This window comes from Phodopus roborovskii, unplaced genomic scaffold (assembly GCF_943737965.1).
Source record: "Phodopus roborovskii unplaced genomic scaffold, PHOROB, whole genome shotgun sequence".
In the NCBI taxonomy this organism is placed as follows: domain Eukaryota; kingdom Metazoa; phylum Chordata; class Mammalia; order Rodentia; family Cricetidae; genus Phodopus; species Phodopus roborovskii.
This window is the reverse complement of record NW_026125059.1, coordinates 14377828-14400532: the sequence shown is the minus strand read 5'-3', so window position 1 is coordinate 14400532 and position 22705 is coordinate 14377828. Positions and strand designations below refer to the sequence as shown.

General features: G+C 41.0%; 1 protein-coding gene across 1 annotated transcript in view; it reads left to right on the top strand.

The window, feature by feature from the left end:
* Stk4 (serine/threonine kinase 4) overlaps positions 1-22705 on the top strand; it is a 78476-nt gene that overhangs the window by 31611 nt on the left and 24160 nt on the right. The window contains exon 10 of the mRNA XM_051186625.1: positions 14857-15014. Coding sequence (XP_051042582.1) covers positions 14857-15014 — 158 coding nt within the window. The remainder of the gene's footprint in view (positions 1-14856; positions 15015-22705) is intronic.

The window sequence follows — 22705 nt, the reverse complement described above, 5'->3', positions numbered from 1 at the left end:
AAGTTATTGACTCTGTTGGAACTGTACTTACTTTGAGCCACCATGCAGGTGCTAAAAATTGAACCTTGGTCCTCTGGAAGAGCGACCAGTGCTGTTAACTGCTCAACCATCTCTCCATCCTCACCTTTATTTTGAGTCTGTTTTGAGTTACCACAGCAACACTAGCGCCTTGCCTCTATTTCATTTAGTTAGGAGATTGGACACTTGGCAGAGGTGAAGTCTGAGTCAGCCAGAGCACCTCAGCACAGAATCTTTTCCTCTCAGAGTTCTAGTGGACTTGGGTGGGAATTGGTTTTGTCATTATTTAGCACCGTGCCACACATAGCTTTTTAAAATGTCATCAGTTTAAGCCATCCCAACCAAATAATGGAATAAGATTTCAAACCATAACTCATGTGTAGAACTTATTTGGGGTAAAGTTATACTATGTATAAAAATAAGTGTTAAAGATATTTTGTAACCATTTGTTGTTTGGTATTTTGGTATATCCCAGTTTTGGTTTTGGAAGTGCAGTGGCTAGAACCTTCCACCGCTTGCATGCCAGAGCTGCGTAGCATCTCACTTGAATCTGGATTATTTTTATGTTTAATGCAAAAAAGGGTAATCGGAGGAACCTTTTTTGATTTGCAGAATTTCTTTGTATCTGGGTACTGATGTTTTTGGCATATGGTTTCTTCATTGTAATTATCTTACCCTAGCTCATGACTTGTGCCCCTAGCTTGCAACCATTCTTAGCAACTGTAGTTTTTAATGACATCAGATTGTTCTAAATTTTCTTTTTTTTTCCTGAACATCCATTCACCTATTTTTTTAAATTTATTTTTCATATTGATCCCAGTTCTCCCTCCCTCCTGCTCTCCCTCCTTCCCATCCTCCCTCCCACCTTCCCATGCCCACCCCCCCGCCCAACTCCACATGTAGGGTGATGCCTTACAGGAGGGATCATCATAATCTGTCAAGTCATTTAGAGTAGGGACTAGACCCTCCCTCCTGCCTCTAGGTTAAGGGAGTATCCCTCCATGGGGAATGTGCTCCCAAAGTCCTTTTGTGCATCAGGGATACATCCTGGTTCTACTTTTCGAGGTCCCTTAGACTGCCTAGGCCTTCTAACTGAGACCCATGTTCAGGGGGTCTGAGTTGGTCCAATGCTGGTTTCCCAGCTATCAGTCTGGGGGTCCATGAATTCCTCCTTGTTCAGGTCAGCTGTCTCTGTAGATTTCTGTAGCCTAGTTTTGTCCTCCCTCTCTGCATCTGGATTCTAGTTCAGCTCAGTGGGCTCTATGATGGTGGATGAGTTAGTCATCAATCTTATTATCAGGGAAGGGCATTTATGGTAGCCTTTCCACTGTTGCTCATATTGTTAGTTGGGGTCAGTCTTGTATTTCTCTAGAGTCAGTTTTCTCTTCAAACCTATAATGGCTCTCTCTTTTATGGTATCTCTCCCTTTTTTTTTTTTCTCTTGTCTATTCCTCCCTGACTCAATCTTCCTAGTCCCATGTGCTGTTCTAAATTTTCTTATACAGTATAATTCTTGTGTTCTTTAAGAAATTTCTTTTTACTTAAAATATCTTAAAATTAGTGTATGTTTAAACAATTGTTGTAAAGTTTTATGTTCACAGATGTTCTTTAGTATATCATGAATTTCTTTTTGTTTATACTATAAGCTATAGTCATCTGTTCTTTTTTTTTCCATTTGAAAACCTTATTTCCCTACCACATCCAGCTGTGTGGTCCAGTCACCTTCTGTGACCAGTTATTTAAAATAGATTCTTTGTCCCCTTTTTATTTTTCTTTTCAGTACAGATTGCTACTTGAAAATCTCATACCAATTTCAGGACCAAAATACCAAATTTTACAGTATAGCACCAGCTTTTTACTTGTTTTGAATACATAGTTTATTTAGTCAGGCAGAGTTACTGTCTCTTCAGTGTTAATTCAGTCAACAAACATAGTTACTTGGTTTACTTGTCATATCTGTAGAAACTATAGTTTATTTACAGACATGCTCTGTATCTTAGTGTGTGTATGTTTGCGTGTGTGCGTGCGTGCGTGCGTGCGTGTGTGCGTGCGTGCGTGCGTGTGTGTGTGTGTGTGTGTGTGTGTGTGTCTACCTATTTTTTTTCTTTCGAGGAGGCCTTTTTATTCAGCACAAGCTGGTATCAGCTTTCAGTCCTCCTGCCTCAGCTTCAAGCGTATTGCAACTACCACACCTAGCAGCTTGTTGGTGTGTGTATGCTCTGTGTGTACGTCAGAGGTCAGCCTCTGTTTTTCAGTAGCTGTCCACCTTGACTTTTGCTTTAAAACATTTTATTTTTAGTATTTAAAATTAAGTGTGTGTGTGTGTGGGTATGTAAACTTGAGTATAGATGCCTCTGGAAGTCAGCACCTTGGGTCCCCTGGAGCTGGAGGTACAGGTGTTTGGTCGTGAGTCACCTGATATAAGTTCTGGGACCAAACAAGAGTCCTCTGGAAGAGGGGGCCATGCTTTAACTGTGAATGGAGCTCTAATTGGTCTAAACAGTAAAAGCCCAGTCAGTGATAGAGGAAAACGCTGAGAGGCCATAGAGAAGAAGGAGCGAGCCACAGCCACCTTTACCTCATTAGCTTCCCAGTGGAAAAGAGAGCGAGTTCTTGTTTCTTCCTGCTTATGTCCTCTCTCCACCCAGCCATCTCACTTCCTGTCTGTCTGTGCAGACCTCCAGACCACTATGGTTAACTAGTGGCAATCTCCATCTTCTGATCTTCAGACAGGCTTTATTTGTACAAGCAAGAATCACCACACTCAACTGTTGAGCTATCTCCTCCAGCCCCATCTTGTTTTTTAAGAGGGATTGTCTCCCTGGCCTGGAATTCAGTAAGTAGGCCAGGGTGACTGGCCACTGAGCCTGGCTTCTGTGGTCTCTCCTGAGGTCATATGCCTACACAATGCCTGGCTCTTTTATGTGAGTCCCAGGGATTCAGCTCAGGTTCTCGGCTTGCTTGGCAAATACTTAACTGAGTGAGCTGCCTCCTCAGCCAGCCTAGTATGTTAAAATATTTTATTAAGCTACTGAGTTTCTTTTCACTTTACCAGAAGGTATCTTTTTGTTTATTGTGTGTATATGTGTACATGCACACATGTGGAGGGAGGTTCTCTTCCTACCACGTGTGTCTGGAGCACGGACATGAGGCTTGTAGCAAGTGTCTTTTCACTGGGACTCCAGATCTTTTGTTTTTAATGTTGGGCTGTTGTTTTTTGTTTTACTCTTTTAGATAAGATTTATTGATTTTTTTTTTTTTTTTGGTGTGTTGCTTTTTTCATTATCCTATTAGAGATTAGAAATCTGTAGGTTTCCTTTTTTATTTTTTACAGAGAAACACTCGTCTGTGAATTATGACCTTAGTTTTTCCTCTTTTGATCCAATGCACCATTTTTTCCCCCCTGGGTCACTCAGATCTCTCTCTTGTACAGCTTGAGTCCCACTGCCTATTCTTGTCTTGTTGCTCACCTTACTGAAAATTCTTCTAATGTCGTGATACTGAGTCTGATTGTGAAGCAGAATCCCTAACGGTCCTTGTAACAGTTAGAACTGGTGTGTGTAGTGCTGTTCACTGTTTTGTGGTTTGATTTTCTTGCTGACTAATCTGAGTACCAGTAGCTTTCCCCTCAGCTCTAGTCAGCGTCACCCATTGTCTGCGTAGTCCATGTGTTCTTTGTTTGTTTCCTTTCCTTCCACTCTGTGGTGCCAGTGTTGAACCCAGGGACCTTAACAGACTGCTCAGGCATTTTTCAGAAGCTTCATACCAAGCTCTGATAACCGTTTTGTTTGTTAGAAACAGTTTCATTCACTGTGTAACCCCTGCCAGCCTGGAACTTGCCATGTAACTCAGGCTGGCCTGAAATTCAAAATCCCCTTGCCTCTACTTCATGAGTTCTGAAATTATAGGCATGTACCACTCTGCTTGTGAATTATTCAGAAGTACTTTTTAAAAGAAAGTGTGTGTGTGAAATTTTAAACTGCCCATTTCAATTATAGAGAATTGAGGTTAAAAAACATGGTCTACATGGTTAACAGTTCTTTGGTATTTTTAGAGACATTTGTGGCTTGGCATGTTTGTTGTGAATTTTTGTCGGATAGTCTGTGTGTGCTTTAGCAAGATTGTGTTGCCTTCTTTTGAAAATGTTTAAAAGCTGTGTGTGTGTGCGCGCATGCGCCATGGAGCTACGGCATGGAAGTTGGAGGACAACTTTGGTGGCTTCGGCTCACACAGCAGTACCTTTACCCAGTGGGTCAGCTTGCAAACCTAAGGACATGTATTTTCTAGTTGTTTGTATCTAGCAAACTTAATTGGTTAATTGCCTTTAAATTGTTCATTCTCCACCAGTTTTTGGTACCTGATTTTTTTCAGAAACAAAAGTAAACAGCAGTAACAGCAAACTATGGAAAAGGGTATTGGTCTATTTTGCACAGCCCTGTAGCTTAGCAGGTCTGTGCTTTTCCTGAACGAGGAAATGACAGGTCCAGGCAAATAGCTCTGAAAGGTGATGGGTACCTGTCTGCTGCAGCTTTGACAACCTTGCTTCTCCCCGCCAGTGCTCTGAGACACTACTGGTGTGGCCTTGCCTCACTACGTGTCCAGCAAGTGCATACAAACTGCCCTCTCCTCCTTTCCAGGCTTATTTGCAGGGGAGGTAGAAGGTGAAAGAGTATTTGCTAAGTCCTCATCCCTTTCTCAGGCCTTTCCAGTTAGACCCCATGAACTGAGGGGATCAGGGTGATTTCTTCTTAAAATCTGCACTAGGTTCCCAGCATTCTCTTTGCTCCCTGGAACAATGTCTGCACTGACCTCTTTGAAATAGAATCTTAAAGCACTGCCCGGCATGGTTAAGTTCAGGAAGCTCTGTGATTGAGGGCATCTGTTGTTGCTGGGTTTCCTCCTTTGAAACCAAAGGCCAGGCTCTTGTTGAAAAGATTTCAACACTGTCAGGTACACAGATCAGCGCTTCGTAAGAGAGAAATGCTTGACTCACAGCCCATTCTCCCCCACCTGCAGCTGTCTGAAGGGGGTTGTTAAAACACTGTCCTTGTGTTGTCTTCATCCGTCTCTGCTTGGACAATAGCATTGGCACGTATGGTGATTAGAGCGTAAGCACTGCACGTTTTAAGCACTCCTTTTCACAACAGTAGCTTTACTGTCTAGTTTCTGATTGCTTCCAAACTTATCAGAGAGAACTCATTGCTTCCATGTACCTGCCACCATAGGAGGCTTCTGGGTAGCATTAGTGTTGTTACATACACCAGAGTGAAAAGCTACAGCATTTAGTTTTGTTGAGGTTGAGTTTCTGAAGGAGGGCAAGAGAAGAAAGAAAACAGTGGAATGCTTTTTAAAATCAGTCTTTGGCTTGGTGTATACTTCTTGGAGGCTATTCCCCTTTTGACCCTCAATTTCCCAAACCTTTTGAAAAATAGGGAACAAGTTTATTTTGTAGTTTTGCCAAACTAATATAAGGTGCTACATATAAAGACATTTAGTGTCTAAATGCTTAGAGATGTAAGTGTTATAGTAAGTCTTGATTTATTTATTCTGTGAGAGAGTGTGTGTGTGTTAAGTTCCCTGGCAATAAGATGGTGGCTATTTTGAGAACCAATTAAATAACTCAATACACAGGATGGCAGATTTAAAGAAGGGCAGGCTTTGGGTCCCATGAGCTTTCTTTTATGAGGCTTCTGACCCTTATCTTAGTACTGGCATTTATTACTGGGGCCTTCGTTCCCATCCCTGAAAGGCAATCTCCTGGGGAACTGCATTTTATGAGAAGTTCTCTCCCGGGTGAGAGCTTTACAATAGAAAAAGCAGACATCTCTGTACTTAAACTTTTCTCACAGCTTCACAAATAACTCAAGGTCAACCTTCTAGAATGGAGACTAACTCCTAATTGTTTGTGCAGTTTCTCTTATTGTGTCCACATGTCAGACTTACTTTTATCTTTGGAAACCATTAACATTCTTCATTTCTTTGGGATGAGCCAGAAAACACAGACTCTTGGTGCCTGAAAATTCATTCCAACAGGCCAGCCAGACCACATACTAGGATTGAAAGCACCAGATCTGCATGTGACCTGGGTGATGGGCTCAAGGCCTATATTTTTTTGGAATATGTTACTCCAGTGTGGTTATGTTAGTCAAAGGAGAGCCAAGAATAGCCATGAGGCATTATGCTTTCCCAGAAAGGGCAGTGGCACAATAGTAGTGAGAAGAAAGGAGAATGAATTCAGAGGCTGGGCTTTCCTGTTGGCCTAAGAGGCACAGGTAGATCAGCTTGATCCAATGGTACTCGACCTGAACGAAGTGCCTTAAGCTTTTCTGCCTGCTGGCCCTTGCTTAGAAAGAAATGGAGTTGCACTCTCTAATATTAATTTAAACGGGTCTATAAGGAAAAAGTAGATGATTTTCTGTATTGTCTATTCTAAGAAATGTCAATTTCAATATTTGGTCTAAAAATGACTATCCAATGTGATCCAGGAGCTATTTCCTAGTTATTTATTATGTGTCACCACTGTGTAATGTACAGAGACCAAATGGAACATTTATTGGTGACAAGGAACTTACAGTTAAAAATGTATGATGGTATCTCATTGTCACTACTATGCATGCTGTCATTATTCTTTCCAGTTCTTTGCATGTGTAGACCATACCTCAGATCATGGCATTTGATAGTGATTGATTAGCTGAGGAGAGAGGCCCTCTCCATATGAAGATAACAAAATACTTGATGAAAGGCTGGGTTAGTTACAGAAAAAGGTTAAAGAGTTTGTGAGAAGTATGCTAAAGACTTGCATTCTAACTGCTAGGGGAGAATATGCCAGGCAGGTGCAAAGTCAGAAAGGTGGGCAGTGTGTATTGAATATTGAGGTAGGCATTGGTCAGCTTTCAGAAGAACTTTGAGTACCCAGATATGAAGTTTGAACTCAACACTGTTGTTAAGGGGGTGTTTGAAGGTACTCTGGTTGGGGAAGGGAAGACCCGTCTCAGGAGATTTTTGTAGTACCAAGGTGTGGATAATCCTCACTGGTGACTGTTGGGTCTTTTCCAGTGGCTGTCTCTAGTGCTCTAGCTGGGAGGTCTCAGATCCCTCTTGTAATCTAGATAGAGTTCATTAGCATCAAGATGGCTTGTGAGCCACTGTCTAGGAAGCAAGGCAGTTTATACAGATGCAATTGCTCAAACTGCTTACCAGGAAGAACGTTTTTTTCTGGGCTCCAGGGCATCTTACAACCTGTGGTTCTCAGTGGTTTCAAAAACATTCAAAAGTTTATGGTTATGTAGACTTGGATAATGACTTAATGTAATTGAATGACTTGATACATCTGAAACCCATAGATACTCCTTAACAAAATGGAACCAGAAACCACACGTACAATAAATGTTAGATTTAAAAAAAAAAAAAAAAAAGTCAAACCCCCTCTGATGCATTTACATTATAGCACATTATTTTAAAACAGAGGGAAACATTGAGTCATTGCTGGAGTCTTTGTCTTGCAAACATTTATGCTTGGACCCCAGAAGAATATGTAGGCTTGTGCCCAGTTCTTTACTTTGAACAGAATTAATTACTAGTTGGATAAAAACAAGCTATTGTGGGAATTAAAAGAAGGCTAAGTTGACCATTGTGGTTAGTTTGACAATGAAGTTTTGAGATGGAAAGGTCGTCAAGTTTAAGATCCGAGAGACGGTCATTCCAAAGGAGATGTAAGCTCCAGTTTTTGGTCAAGCTCCTTTCTGGCATGCTCATCCCAGCATTATTTTATAGTTCTCAGGAACCCAGAAATAAGAACACATCATAGAGGAAGGTCTTGTCGCTTTATTTCAAGATTGAGTTATTGGCATAATTTATGAACCATAAAATGGTTCATAAGTTTATGGAGTTTACTCATTTGGAGTATACAGTAGCTTTTAGTATGTTTGCAGAGTTGTGTAACCATTACCAGTATCTAATTTCTAAAGTTTTATTATTTTAATCTGGGATATAATTTGTAAAGTTTTGAAGTATATAGTTTCATAGGTTTTTAAAAATATGTTGACGAGTATAAAATGTAATACTGTTAAATTCCAGGCGTTTTGGTCACTTCCAAGAAACTTTTATCCCATTTTCAGTTACTTCTTATTCTTTCCCTTCCTCAGATGACAATTTGTCTACTTTTTGTTTCTATGGATTTTCCCTTTCTGATATTTACTATAAATGGATTCAGACAATATGTTTCTCTTTGGGTCTGACTATTTTTGTTTTGTATAACTCTTTTAAGGTTTAACCATGATCCAGTGTGTATCAGTGTTATATATAATACATAATAATATGATATATAATATGTAATTTTTTTGGTGTTTGTGAACATGCTTGCGTGTATATGAGTGCATGCGTGTGTGTGTGTGTGTGTGTGTGTGTGTGTGTGTGTGTGTGTGTGTGGGCATGCCAGAGGTTAACACTAGGATTCTGCCTCACTTTCTCTACCCTCCCTTTATTGAGCTCATGGATTTTTCTGGCCTGGCTAGTTATTGAGCTCCGGGGATCTGCCTGTTCTCCCCTGTGTGGGGATACAGATTGATGCTGCACCCATCTTTTTTATGTGGATGCTGAGGATCTGAACTCATGTCTTCATGCTTTTATGGCAAGCACTTTATCAACTGAGCCATCTCCCCAGCCTAAGTCTTTAAAGTTTTTATTGCTGAATAAGTTTCCAGTGTTTGCTCATCAGGTGGTGGACATTTGGGTCATGTCTTTTCCTTTTATATAACATTTTTCAAAGGAAAGAGTGCTCATCACTTCCCTCCTTTGCCTGTGGGTTTAGACAGGCTGTCCATTCAGTTGATAAGTGGGGCTTACAGAGAGACGTAGGCCACACAGTGTAGGAGCACTTTTATTTCCTGCATCGGATAAAAGAATCAAAGCAAGATGTGGCTGTTGTCATGGTTTGTGCAGTCCATTCTCCCGCTGGCTTCAGGGTTCCTGCATTATCATTTAGCTGAATGTGTTCATTTCCTGTGATGCATCTGAAAAAAGTACTCTAGTTCAAGTTGAAACAAAATGTCTCCTGACCAGCTGAAGGCCTGGGAGTGGGAGAAGATGGACAGCCTAGCCTTCAGTCAGCTGGGAGTGATCCTCTTTGCTCTTCAACTCTGACAGGCCACTTCTCAGCACTTGGTCATCTAGCTCAAGGTTGCTGAAAGAATGGTTCACAGATGAGGATCCTCGGGGAATTCCGTCCACTCACTCTGTGTGCACTCAACTAATGGCCGTGCTAACATGTCAAGAATCTTCATTTTGATTTTAGAGCACTCACTATATGAGGTGCAACTCACCAGGCTTAAAACCTGATGGCTGACTTTCACATCAATCCTTGTCACAGCTATAAAATCTCAGGCAAATGTCTTACTTGTAAAACAGGAGTTACAATCTATCAAAAGATTCTGCAAAGATTTACTAAAACAATCCATCATGCTAAATGTGGCATGGGCAGGTGTCTAGTATGTTCAAGGCTGTTTTGTTTGTACCTTCTTTGGTGGTCAGGAAGTGGGGACGGAAGTCATGTGAAAGCCTCAAAAACCAGGTGTTTAGTAACAGTGTTGGTTGAATTTGCACTTGGGTTTCTAAAAGAAATGCTTTTTGTGGACTACGGTGGTGTGCGAGTGAGCAGGTTAGGGAAGGAGAGAAAAGATGGTTAAGTCATTGAGCCTTTGCTGCATTACAAAGCAGCCCAACATTTAGTGGATTGAAATAGCAGCTATTTTATTTAAAGCATGATTCTATAGATCAGCAAATATTGGCAGTTGGGTATTCTTTTGGTCTGGTCTGTTTGGCTCAGGTCTGTGGACAGTTGGTACAGTAGCAGCTCGGCTGGCTTGTGTGAAGGCCTCAGCTAAGACAGCTGCTGACTAGTGCCCTCCATGTGGTATTTTATTATTGAGAAGCTCTGAAATTTATTAGCATTGAAGTGAAATACAGAAGATTTTGAAAGTCTCTGCAGCCGATGTATATAGTCAGGACCAGAAGTTTAAATCATTGTACCTTCTGGTATAGGGACTATCTCTTTCAATTAAAAAAAAGAAAGAAAGAAAATCATGGTAAAATGTGTACAATATAAAACCCCAGGCTAGGAATTAGTCCGTTGTGATATTTCCAAAGTTATCTTTGGGGCTAGGGATATAATATACCTCAGTTGATAGACTGCTTGCCTGGCACACACAAGGCCCTGGGATACCCCAAGATGATCCTCCCCCACAAAAATAACCTTGAAATCATCTGACCTTTTTGATAGCTTGGGGTATAACCTTTAGTTGATTGTTTAGCTATAATTAAATTCCTAAGAAAAGTATGACTTTAAATCCCAGCTTATTTATGTCTGAAAATGTGATTAAGTTAAAAAAAGTTATCTAATCCTAAAGCATAGTTTTGGGGGGGGTGTCTCTGAATTCTAATTCCTGTCAGGAATAATGAGGTCTCTGACATTAGCACAAGGTGAAAGCAAAGACATTGATAGAATTTCTTATTTATGATTCTAAGTTGTTGAAAGAGACAAAGAATAGTTGTGTTAGCTTTGAAAATATTAGGAATCTTTAAGGGGGTTGTGAAGGGCTGTTGTCAAGTAAAGAATTGAAACATGAGGAAAGCAAATGTTGCCACTTTTTCATCTAAAAAATAGATGGTGGTAGAAATAGACATGTTATATTCTCCTAGGAGACATCCTTTTGATTTTTTTTTTTTTTATGGACTGATTTAGAATTAAGCCACAAAAGTATTTTGAGTAATATCCCTGACTTAAATTTTATGTATTTATTTTACATTGCACTTAATTAATTTATTTATTTTGAGACAGAGTGTCACTGTAGCACATTTGACCCAGAATTCGCTATATAGATTATGTCGTAATGTGTTCGTTTTGGTGTTGGTAGCGTCCTCCAATTGGAGCTTCTCCTCTGAGTGCCTCTTAAATGCCCATTGGTTTTCAAAAAGTAAATCTGTAATTGGTTAGAGTAGTCTTAGTTTATTGCATTAGTAATTCATTAGACCTCAAAATACACATGGTCTGAGGCTTAATAGAAATATATAGGATTTAAAAATAGCCCAGTTTCATAAGTGTGTGAACATCTATGAAAAGCTACACCCCTTATTAGCATTTGTAAAGTTGCAGGGGACGTGCTACAGACACTTTAACTAGATGGAATTTTGCTAGTTATTAGGGACCCAGATTCTATGTTTTTCAAAAAGGAGTGGCAGTGGTTGCTGTTGGTTGCTTCTAAGAGGATTTCACAGCATTCTGTACACACACACACACACACACACACACACACACACACACACAGATTCAAGTCCATTTTTTTTGTTGACCAACTACTTCAGAGCATGAGGCCTGCCTTGGAGTGTGGTTGGTAGAACCAGTTATTACTCCACTGAAGAATGCAGATTTTTCCTTTTCCTAGCAACTATCAATTGCAAATAGCTTCTTGGCTAGGGTGGTCCATTTGTGCCCACTTGCCCTTCTTCATGCTGGTATCTCATCTGGTTTGAACCTGTGAGGCCTTGTGTGTGCTGTCACAGTCTCTGGTCATATGTGCACCAGCCCTGTTCTGTTTGGAAGATGCCTCATCTCTGAGTCTCTATCACCTCTGGGTCTTACAGTCTTTCTGTCTTCTCTCCTGCATGGATCCCTGAGCCTCGACGGGGGAGCTCTGATAAAGGCATCCCATTTGGGCCGAGGGCTCCAAAGTCTCATTCAGTACATTGTCCAACCTGGGTCAATCACCATCTACTATTAAGAGCAAGTTTCTCTGATGAGGGTTGTGAGCTGCACTGGTTTCTGTATTTAGCTTAATAGTTGCTTGTCTAATAAGATGGAGGCTCACTTCATGATTTTTCTTCCTTAGTCTTGGGATTTGCTGTTGCCCTTAAGAAATCCTTCTTTCCAGTAGAGGATATTTTTTTTTTTTTTGAAAACTCAGATTTGTACTGGGGGTGCTCAGTGGTGTTGGGGTGCCATGGCTTTGGTGTCCTTGAGTCAAAAGGGCTTCGCAAGATCTTTTTTAAAAACTCATTTTAAAAGCTCTGGTTGAGGCTCATCACTCCAGGCTGTTGCTGTTTGCTTCTGGTTCCTGGTTTCATCCTTAGTCAGTGCCAGTCCTGGTGACAGCGGTTGAACATGGTACAGTCGGTTCAGCTGCAGTAGGAGTGGCTGGCCCTCCTTTTACCCACGCCTGCACTAGTAGTTTCAGGGTTTGCCGCTTGAAGTGTTGAGAAGTGGTCCCTCATGGGGCTTTAATTTAAGTGAACCAAAGCATTTTGTCTTACCTTTGTGAGGAGCAGTTGGGTAGCTTTGTGTGTGCTACTGGTCTGAAGTCCACTGTCTACTCCCTTTTCAGGGTCTCCCTTGGTTTAAAAAAAATTGTTTACATATTGGTTTCTTATCTCCCCAAATCCACAAAGTGTCTTCACAATTTTCTTTCCTTTCCTTTTTTTTCCTCCACGAGACAGGGTTTCTCTGTGTAGTCCTAACTGTCCTGGAACTCACTCTGTAGACCAAGCTGGCCTCAAACTCACCTGGCTTCAATTTGCTTTAAAAAAGAAGTTCTTTAAGACATTTTATGGTATTTGTTGCAAACAAAATCTTCCCATAATTTGTTTTTTAGTTTGGCTTATAATGTGTGTGTTTTACATCATTTAATGATTTTAAAATTTGTGCTGCTTCCTTCCCACACATGGAATTGCCTATTTTATATAAATATTGTTTTGCTAATCTCACCTCTTGTTCTCCTCTTTTTTTTAATATAAGTTTTTTATTTTTATTTTACTTATCGATCCCAGTTCCTCCTCCCTCCCTTCCTCCCTCCCTCCCTCTTCTCCCTCTTTCTCTCTCTCCTACCTACTTAGTTAAACATTAAAAATATACCACATTTGAAAAAAAAATATTGTTAGGTTTTAAAAGCTTACATTTTCCTCCAGAGTTTATAGTTTCTGTTTTTGTAGTTATTGTTTATCTATTTGGAAGTTTGTTGTTTTAAGTGTGAGATATATATCCAATGTCATATTTCCCCAAACAGCTCTGTAATGGTTTGGACTTTCTGGGTTTTCTAGTCTTTTCAGCTGCCCAGTGACCTTAGGGCATTTTGTGTGGTTACCATGTTCTGACTGTGACAGCTCAGCAGTGTCCAGGCTGGTTGGCACTAGGTTTTCTGATACTCCTTCTTCATGTGTAGGATTAGGTCAAGGGTCAGTGTGCAGCTGCCCTAGAGCCAGTCCTTCCCCTAGAGTTTCCAGAGGAAGGGACTGAGCACAGAATATGGCTTCCTGTCTCCTCAGTAAGTCCATTGTTACATTTTCACAAGGTTTGTTTTATTACAGGTCTTGTAGTTTTTTGGTATGCAATAATAATGAAGCTTGGCAACTACAAACCAAATATAAGAAACATCTAGTGTTTATACAGAACACATAAAACAGTAAAGCGTGGTAAATGAGAATCTGGGAAACGATAGGCTGATGGATGTATATTCCGGGGGAAATCGCTTACACTAGAAACAGATAACTGCTGCAGGTTCCCGTTCCAAGGATGCCTCCTGATGCTCTCTGTCTCTGACCAGGAAGTAAGATTGTGAGCTGGGGCCCCAGACCCCAGACCTAGTTCCCCCAGGTCATGCCTGCCCCTGTCCCCATGCCCCAATGGGCGTGGTCAGTGCAACAGATGCGGGCGGGGTGGATATCTCACTACAAAACAGTACATCATGTTCTTCTTGTGTGATTGGCAGGTCTTAGCAAACCCTATATCGACTCCCCCATATGAAGGAGGTAGCAACATAGTAAGCAGTGGCTAGTACCTAGTAGCAGGCAAGCCTGAGATTGCCTGGAATGGCTGATGATGAGAAAGGACAAATGTCTGACAAGTTTAGTTTTTTCCCCCCTCCTGTTATATGATTTTACTGAGTGTAGTTCATGCTGTGCATATGATATAGTATTCTACACAAATCATCCATAAGTAGTATTTTAAGTTGTTTGTGAGCCAGGCATGGTGGTACATGCCTTTAATCCAAGCTCTTGGAAGGCAGAGGCCAGAGAATCTCTGAGTTGAGTTTGGGGCCAGCCTGGTCTACATAGTGAATTCCAGGCCAGTCAGGGCTACAAAGTGAGACCCTGCCTCAAATAAACAAAGTAAATGAATAAATAAATAGACAAATGGTTACAAAATGAGACCCTGCTTCAAACGAACAAACAAACAAATAGAAACACTTGGCCTGGTATGTACAAGGCTTTGGTTTTGAGCTTCAGCACCAGAAGAATCTTATGCAATATATCATAATGGAAGGACTCTTCTTAACTTTTATTTTCAAGCATATTTGTCTCCTTTTGACTAGAACATGAGCTTATTAAGGAGCAGTAGCCTCCCGAGTCATCCTCTGTGTGCTACAATAGTGAATATGAGAATAGTGAATATGATGGACACAAGTATTTTTGTTTGCTTCTCAAATATTTTTAGCCTAAATATTTCAAGAATTATTTACTATAGGAAGCCAATAATACTAAAAAGAATAACAATAATATAGTTATTATTGAGGCTTTCTCAGAATCATTGAAGTACTCAAATCTTTCTGTTTAGAAATAAGGACTCTGGGAAGACATTTACATATGTTACAGGGGATCTCAGAATCTGTGTATTCCCATAAGAAGTATTTTGAGTGACAGTCTGTGTGTTTTTCTTAAGCTTCATTAGAGACTTTGGGTAAGAGATCTTTATCCCACAGAAAGAATTGACCTGGCGACTATAGCCGTGTGGGCACCCTGACCACAGCTGGATATCTGTATTCCTTTTCACCTTTTGTTTTTCTTGGTTTTCAGGAAGAGATGAGACCATGCAACCCGCAAAACCATCTTTCCTTGAATACTTTGAACAAAAAGAAAAGGAAAACCAGATCAACAGCTTTGGCAAGAATGTATCTGGCTCTCTGAAAAATTCTTCAGATTGGAAAATACCACAGGATGGAGACTATGAGTTTGTGAGTAGTGGGGAAGGGATTCACAGTGCTGGACACCAGTCCAGTCACCTTCCTGACAGTACCTGAGCACTTGCACATTTTCTTACCAAGTGTGGGCCTCCTGTTACTGCTTTTTTGGATAGTCTGTGTGGTCATTTACTGAGTCCTAGTTTTTGAGTACCATCATGTTCTTGACACCATTACAGAGGCCTATAGAAGTAAACAGGTAGGTGAAAGCCATTCCTCATGGAGATTTCTTTCTAGAAGAAGGAATATAAGTGGTGAAGCATTTAGTGTGTCAGGTGGTGGTAGTGTAGAAAATGGAAAGTGAAGGGGCAGTTAGGGAAGAGAAGGGTGTGTGTGTGTGTGTGTGTGTGTGTGTGTGTGTGTGTGTATGTGTACCTTTTAAAAATAGCATATTGAAGGAAAAATAGAATCTAGGTAAGAGAATGAGGATATGAACTTTGCAAATATCCAGAGGGACAGCTTTTCAGGCGGTGAGAGTGGCCAATGCAAGGACCTTGCAGCATTTGCAGAACAGTGAAGAAGTGTGCACAGGGAGTGATGTCGGAGAGTATGTAGTGGGAATGAGATGAGGAGGTTGGAGAGCCAGATGGTACTTACTGTAACGAGTACGGTTTTTCCTCCCGCCGCCAGGTCTAGTTGACCTCTCCCATCAACTTACTGCCTAATGGTCAGATTAGGACTTTCGCTTTTCCTCTTGAGTGCATGGGGAAACCTTCTACTAGAGGCGCTTAGTCCACTTTGTAATTTGGAACTTATATTCTGGGTCCCTGTGTTACACAGAGCAGGAGGAACATTGGGTGCGGTGTTTTTTAATCTACTGTACAAAGGAGACCACAATTAGGGGTGCACCTGCTGCTGTTCTTGGTCTTTGCCCTCTGTCTTTCCTTGTGCATTAATGTTGGATGCTTCTTACAGTACTCTGCCTGCTATCGTGAGGCAGAGTAGACTCACAAGCTTTGAAATGGGCCACTTGCTCCTTCATGTTACCCGTGGAGTTGTCTTCAGTGTAGTTGTAAAGATTGGCTTTCTTAGTTAGTTGCTCTTTAAGGAACCCTGTAAGCAGGCCCTTGAGTCTGTGTTCCTGTCTGGGTTTTCATGTTTTAGATGCCATAGAAATAGTAATCTTGAGATTGCAGTCACTCAAATGCTATCACGGATCTTAGGTCAGTAGTCCCAGTATATGAAGAGCTCCTTTATCCTTGCCCTGGTTTTCTCAAGCTGAGTCATTAGCAAAAAGAGCTTGGTTTGACAGGCAAGCTGTTCTGCAGAGGGTTCCAGTACTCTTCAGAGAGCACTTACTGGAGGAAGGTGCTGGCTAGAAGGAGTTGGACCCCGAGAGGGTCTGTCTAGTCTGTACTTCAACAAGACTGTATTCTAATCCAAAGGCTTCTAGACTCTTCTGTGTGTCCTGGTCAGTATTAAAAAATGGAAACTTATAAGCTGGTAGCGACACACGCCTTTAATCTTAGTACTCAGGAGGCAGAAGCAGGTGGATCTGTGAATTTGAGGCCAACCTGGTCTACAGAGTAAGTTCCAGGACAGCTAAAGCCACACAGAGAAACCCTGTCTCAAAAAACAAAGCAAAAACAAAAAACAAACAAATAAAAAACAAAACAACAACAACAGAACAAAAACAAACTAAAATTCAGTTGCCCGTGTTTAAAACTTGATTTTACATAAAATGCTATATTTCTAACTTGGCTGGGAAACTTGGAAGATCTGACCGCAATGCTAAGCTTATTACTACTGGACAATGGTTATTTGGGTTCAGAAGCAGCTGCCCTGTTTGAGCATGACTTCTCCAGTTCTCTGCCGTACCTGGCCAGCTTCACTCTTTTTTACTGGTAGTCTGACCTATCTCGAATGTAGAGATACTCCAAATCCAATAAGAGTGAGCCAACCTGTTGTGATACGAATTTCTGTTTTTGCCCTCAGAATGCCAAGAGAATTCTTTGAGGCTACACATATACACACACACCATAGCATGCATGTGGAGGTTATTGGGCAGTTTACGGGTATGAGTTCTCTCCATCCACCGTGTATGTACTGGGGAACCAGTTCAAGTGCATAGGGTTGGTGGCAAGTACCTTTACCCACTGAACCTTCTTGCCAGCCTGAAAATTCATTTTTTTTTTTAAAAAAAAGTTTAACTTTTAGTTTGATTATGTGTTTATATGCAGATCTGTATGAGATTGTGTGCACACGAGTACATGTACACATAGTACAGAGGCAAGAACAGGGTACCAGATACCCTGGAATTGGAATTACAGGCAGTTGTGATCTACTGTGGGTGCTGGGAAGTGAACTCAGATTGTCTGCAAGAGCGGTATATACTCTTAACTGCTAAGCTATTTCTCCAGTCCCCTGAAAATTTGTTCTTTAAAATTCTCTTTTAAGGGTGTTTCATATTTGAGTAATGGAAGAAGGTGGAATTAGAATGTTGAAATAAAACTAACAGTGAAGTGAAGACTACCTTTAATGCCTTGGTATTATATAATAAAGATTAAAAATAATTGTCTAATATAAGTACTCATTACTATTTAGTTTTCTCCAATCATACCTTTCAAAGTTTACTTTAGAATCCTAACAAGATTCTCTTTTTTTGAATATTTAATTTAATTTAATTTTATGTGCATTGATGTGAGGGGTCCCCTAGAACTGGAGTTACAGACAGATGTGAGCTGCCATATGGGTGCTGGTTATTGAACACAGGTCTTATGGAAGAACATCCAGTGCTCTTAACCACTGACCTTCTCTCCAGCCCACTAATAAGATTCTTATGTGGCAATTGGTTGATGTTCTGTAAAGAAACAGATCTGATAGAATGAGAGACTGTGTGTGTGTGTGTATACATATACATTATATATGCATATAATACATGCAAATGTAGAGTGTGCATATATTTGGGATTAACTAAAACCAGGTAGCTCTGAGGGATTTCCTTGATTGGATTATACATATCATATAATATGTATATTTCTTATATAAGATATAATATACACATATATACATAAGATATAAGATACACATATATACATCCATCCCCCCCCCCCTTTTTTTAAATTAAAGTGGCTTACAGGCAGTGGTCTGAGTAGTACAACAGTGGTTGTCTCCTGACAGAAAGGCCAGGAATCTGGTAGTCCAGTCCATGAGACTGGATTCCTCAGCAGTGACAATCTGGTGCTGGAGTCCTAGGGAGGTCCTAGAGAGCTACTGGTTTTCAGTCTATGTTGAAAGATTGAAAAAGTAGATTATGACACTCAGCAATGGGATAGATGGACTTTTTAGCAAGACTGAAAGGGTAAGCAGCTAAAACCAAAAGCTCCCTCCTTCTACGCCACCAGAAGATATGGTCTTCTGCCTCTAATAATCCAAGAAAAGTCCCTCATAGGTGTACCCAGTTGCCTGGGTTTAGTTAATTCCAGATGTAGTCAGGTTGACAACCAAGATTGGCTATCACAGTTGCTGCCTCTTCATTCACAGCCCCTCATTCCCACACACTTTGTGATACTGTCTGGATAACCAGTGGTTGTTCCTTACATGTGGCCAGATTCCTGGATATTGCTGATTATGTCTCAGTGACCCTTTTAGTTCCTTCTAAGTTTCTTATATACAGGTAGTTGGTTGTATAGCAGGAACTCTCAGGACCCCCTCCTGCTTCTTGGAATTATTGAGGTCTGTAGTGAGATAAGAAAGTGGCATGGCAGATGTGGCGCGACAGATGTGCCACTGCCTGGGTAAGACCTAATTCCCCAGATCCCATGGAAATCTAGATCCCACTTCTACACCAGATATCATGGAAAAATAAGGATCAGGGAAAACAGATAGGCTGATAGATGTTTATTCAGAGAGAATCACTTAAACAACAGAGACAGATGACCACCAGCAGGTTCCCGTCCCAAGGATGGGATGCTTCCAGATGCTCTCTGTCTCTGACCAGGAAGCAAGAGAGTGCTGGGGTCTGGGACCCCAGACCTAGATCTCCCAGGTCACGTCCATACCTGTCCCCACCCCAATGGGTGTGATCAATGCAACAGGTGCAGGCAAAGTAAATATCTCACTACGGAGGTCCTCAAAGAGCTTTTATTTGTGTGGGTTTTATATGTTGATACTTGACAGAATTAGAAATTAAAACCGATAAGACTAAACCTTAGTTTGAGCACCCTTGCTTAGTACGGTCAAGGCCCTTAGTTTGAAGTATACTTTCCCCTGTGGGGGGAAGCCCCAATTTTAAGAATCTGTTCTTAAAGCAGAATAAAATAATTCCTTGATTTATTTAAGATAGCAGTAAGCCTATTATGTATTAACATAAGTATTTTTATGAAAAAGTCATATTCCATCTCTAACAAAAATGAGTAACAGTGACGAAATGAACATGTTTTTAAATCTATATGAATGGGAGACAGCTAGAATATTATATGAGTGTTTGCATTCAGTCTGTCAGACATTGTTTTGTGTGGAGACTAGCCAAACAAAGATGTGTCATTGGAAAAGGGAGATGCATCTTAATAGCTTGTTCAGATAATTGTAAGTATGTTTCTTTAGCCTTGTATGGGGGACAGTTTTCCTTTTGAAAAAGATTTTATTTTTAGTTATGCGTATATGTCTGTATATTGTGTGTAGGTATGTGGTTGTGAGAGGAGATGTCTTCAGAGGTCAAGAGAGGGCATTGGATCTTCGGGAGCTAGAATTACAGGTTGTGAGCTGCCTGCCTTGGGTGCTGGCACTTGAACCTGGGTCCTCTGCAAGACCCTCAAGTGCTCTTCGCCCCTGAGCCGGCTGTGCAGCTCCAACAATGGTGGTTTCCTGAAGGTTAGTGATGGAGACTCTGAGGCCGTTGGCATTCTGCCCATATCTACTACTGCATATAGAATCTATTGATCCATCCTGTGTTCGAATAGGTTTACTTACTCATGGTTTTGTAACACCGTGGCTTGGTCATCTGGAAAACATTGCTTTGGTAAGTTACCGAGATTGGCCAAAGTGTTGGCATTTCATTATACAACATAAGAAGATCATGTTCCTTGACATTATAACCAGTCTCATCAAGAGCATGTCTGTGTAGGGGAAGCTGACAAACTCCCCACAGCAGTCAGCCTTTCTGAAGTCCTAATTTTTGTTTGAAAGTTGGAATTTTATCATTGGCAGCAAACACTGTCAGCTGTTTTAAGTGCCAGATTCCCTTTTTCATTTTTAAAGGGAATGTCTGCCAGTGACCAAGTCTATATAAGCACAGTTTGTTAATGTTTCTTTCAAGTGAAATTGATGTTCCTTGGAAAAAGCAGCTAGTTGGACTCAGCTCGATTGCACACGTGCTTTGCTTAAGACAGCCATTGATTTCAGTTAAAAAAGTGCCTGTGTGAGCCTCCCATTTCATCGTGGAATCCATTTTAAAAAGCTGTAGTAAAATTAATATTTTACTACTTCACCTGAGAACTTCCAAAATTAACGGGCTTAAGTTTATTTTATTTGTTAACTGTTGTTTGTAGTGATGGAGAGTACAGTAACTGCTAATGCTTGTCTGGTCCTGTTTCTTGTCCCTCTCATCCTTACCTGGTACCACCAGTGCAAGTGTCAACCAAGGAAGATAAGGTCTTATGAGTGTAATGAACACTTTGAGTGACAGACAGACATGATCTGTATTTTTTTTCCCTTTGGAAAACTGTGTATTCAGTTAATTAGCCTATTTATACTTTTGGTCTTTAGTTCTTGGAATTACTTGTGAATTCTACATAGCAGTCTTCTGTTGGATATATAGTTAGTCAAGGTTTTCTCTCACTATAGGGTATCCACACTTTGCTGGCTTCCTTTGTTGAATAGCATCTTTTTGTCAATGTTGGGGTGATTTCCTGAACTCTTAGAGTATGTCTCAGAAAGTCCTTGCTTGTGCGTACATCTTGAAGTATTTTGCTTGGTTCGTTTTAGGCTTTATATTAAGGTCTGAATTAATCTAGCTTCTTTCTTTTAATGTGTGTATATTTGTACATGAATACTTGCACATGTATGTGCATGTGTGGAGGGAGTATGCATGCACACAGTTCTGAAAGGAAAAAAAGACTCAGTGAACCTGGAATACTTTACCATACTAGAAAGCAAGGAAGTTCTGGAAACCTATTGCAGTATGCTTAAACCATACCTCAATAAACCAGTTTTAAGAAGAGCTGATTCACAGTGTTGGGACCATTTACATTTTTTAAGTGAAATTCATAAGGTATCCTGAATCCCATGAATTCACAATGATTTTTTTAAAAAAAAGTCTCGAGAGCCTAGGACAGGAATGTGGCTCGGTGACAAACCACTATATATGAAATCCTGGGTTTAAGTCGCTGCATAAGAGAAGAAGGGACAAAGAAGGAGGAGGAAGAAGAAAAAGGAGGGAGGAAGAGAACAAAGATGGGAAAAAGCAAGAAAAAGAGGGGCAGGAAGCGGAAAATGCAGTTGTCAAGCATGGTGACAGGTGTCTCGAATATGGAACAGGATTACTGTTTGTGCCCAGGAGTTCAGGGCCAGCCTGGGAAATATGATAAAACCCTGTCTGTCTGTCTGTCTTTTCGAGACTGCCTCTGTCTCCCAAGAAGCCCTTCCAGTTAAAGGGAAGGTAGAAGGGAAGGGTAAGGAAGGGAAGGAGGCCCTGTGGCTTATATCTGAGTTACTACACAGTAAAGACAAAAATTCTTCTTGGTTGGGGCACGTGCAGGAGATCATTGAGGCCCCCTATGCATGCTACAGACGCACTCTGCCACTGAGCAATACACCCAACCCCAGACAGTTGCTTCTTGAACACTGGCTGAATTATGTGTGTGGCTGACTTGAAGGTAATTCCCAATGTGAGACACAGTCAGGTGTGGTAGCATGCACCTCTGACCCCAGAGCCGGAGGAAGCAGAGACAAGAGGGTCTCTGGGGCTTCCCAGTCAGCTAGTATTGCTTGGCAAGTGAGATCTAGGTTTGATGAGAGACCCTGCCTGTCTCAAAAACTAAAGAGGGCAATGACTAAGGGGGCTTATCCCTGGGAGAGGCTAATTCTTCTCCCCCAGTAGCCATTAATGATCTGGAGTTCTTTGTCTAGAGGTGGAATCCTGTGAGAATCTCCCCCTTAGTAGGAATGGCCTTTAGAGACCAGTTTAGATACGGTGTGCTCCCTGCAGTCAGGTCATTTCTTTCTAGGTCTTTTCAGTGAACAGAACTAAGGCATATGCTTATTTCACCTTACTCTAAGCTGGATGCTTGGTCTTTTCCCTGGCAGTGCCAACATTTGCTTTACCTTCCACGGAGAACACAGTGAAGATGCCGCCTCTGAATGGCAGCACTGTACTTCCTCCTCTAGGCACTGCCACGGGCCTTTGTTCTTTCCTTGTTGCTAAGGCCCCTTGGACTCATTCCACATGGCTGTTCCTCAGTGTGTAGACAGATCTTTTTTAAACATTGCTTTCTGTTTTTAGGCTTTACTTTTTAAATTTCTTTGTGATTATATAAACTATATAGTTCCAAGTGGAAATCCATATAACACGGTTACTCAGCAGTTAGCTCATATACCTCCTTACTTTGTTTCTTCTCCTATTTTGTTGTTATGTTCACAGATGGGGGCTAAGAACATGGAAACACACACACACACACACACACACACACACACACACACACAGCGCTCCCTTCCAGGGTAGGTAGCAGAAAAGTACATACTTTTAT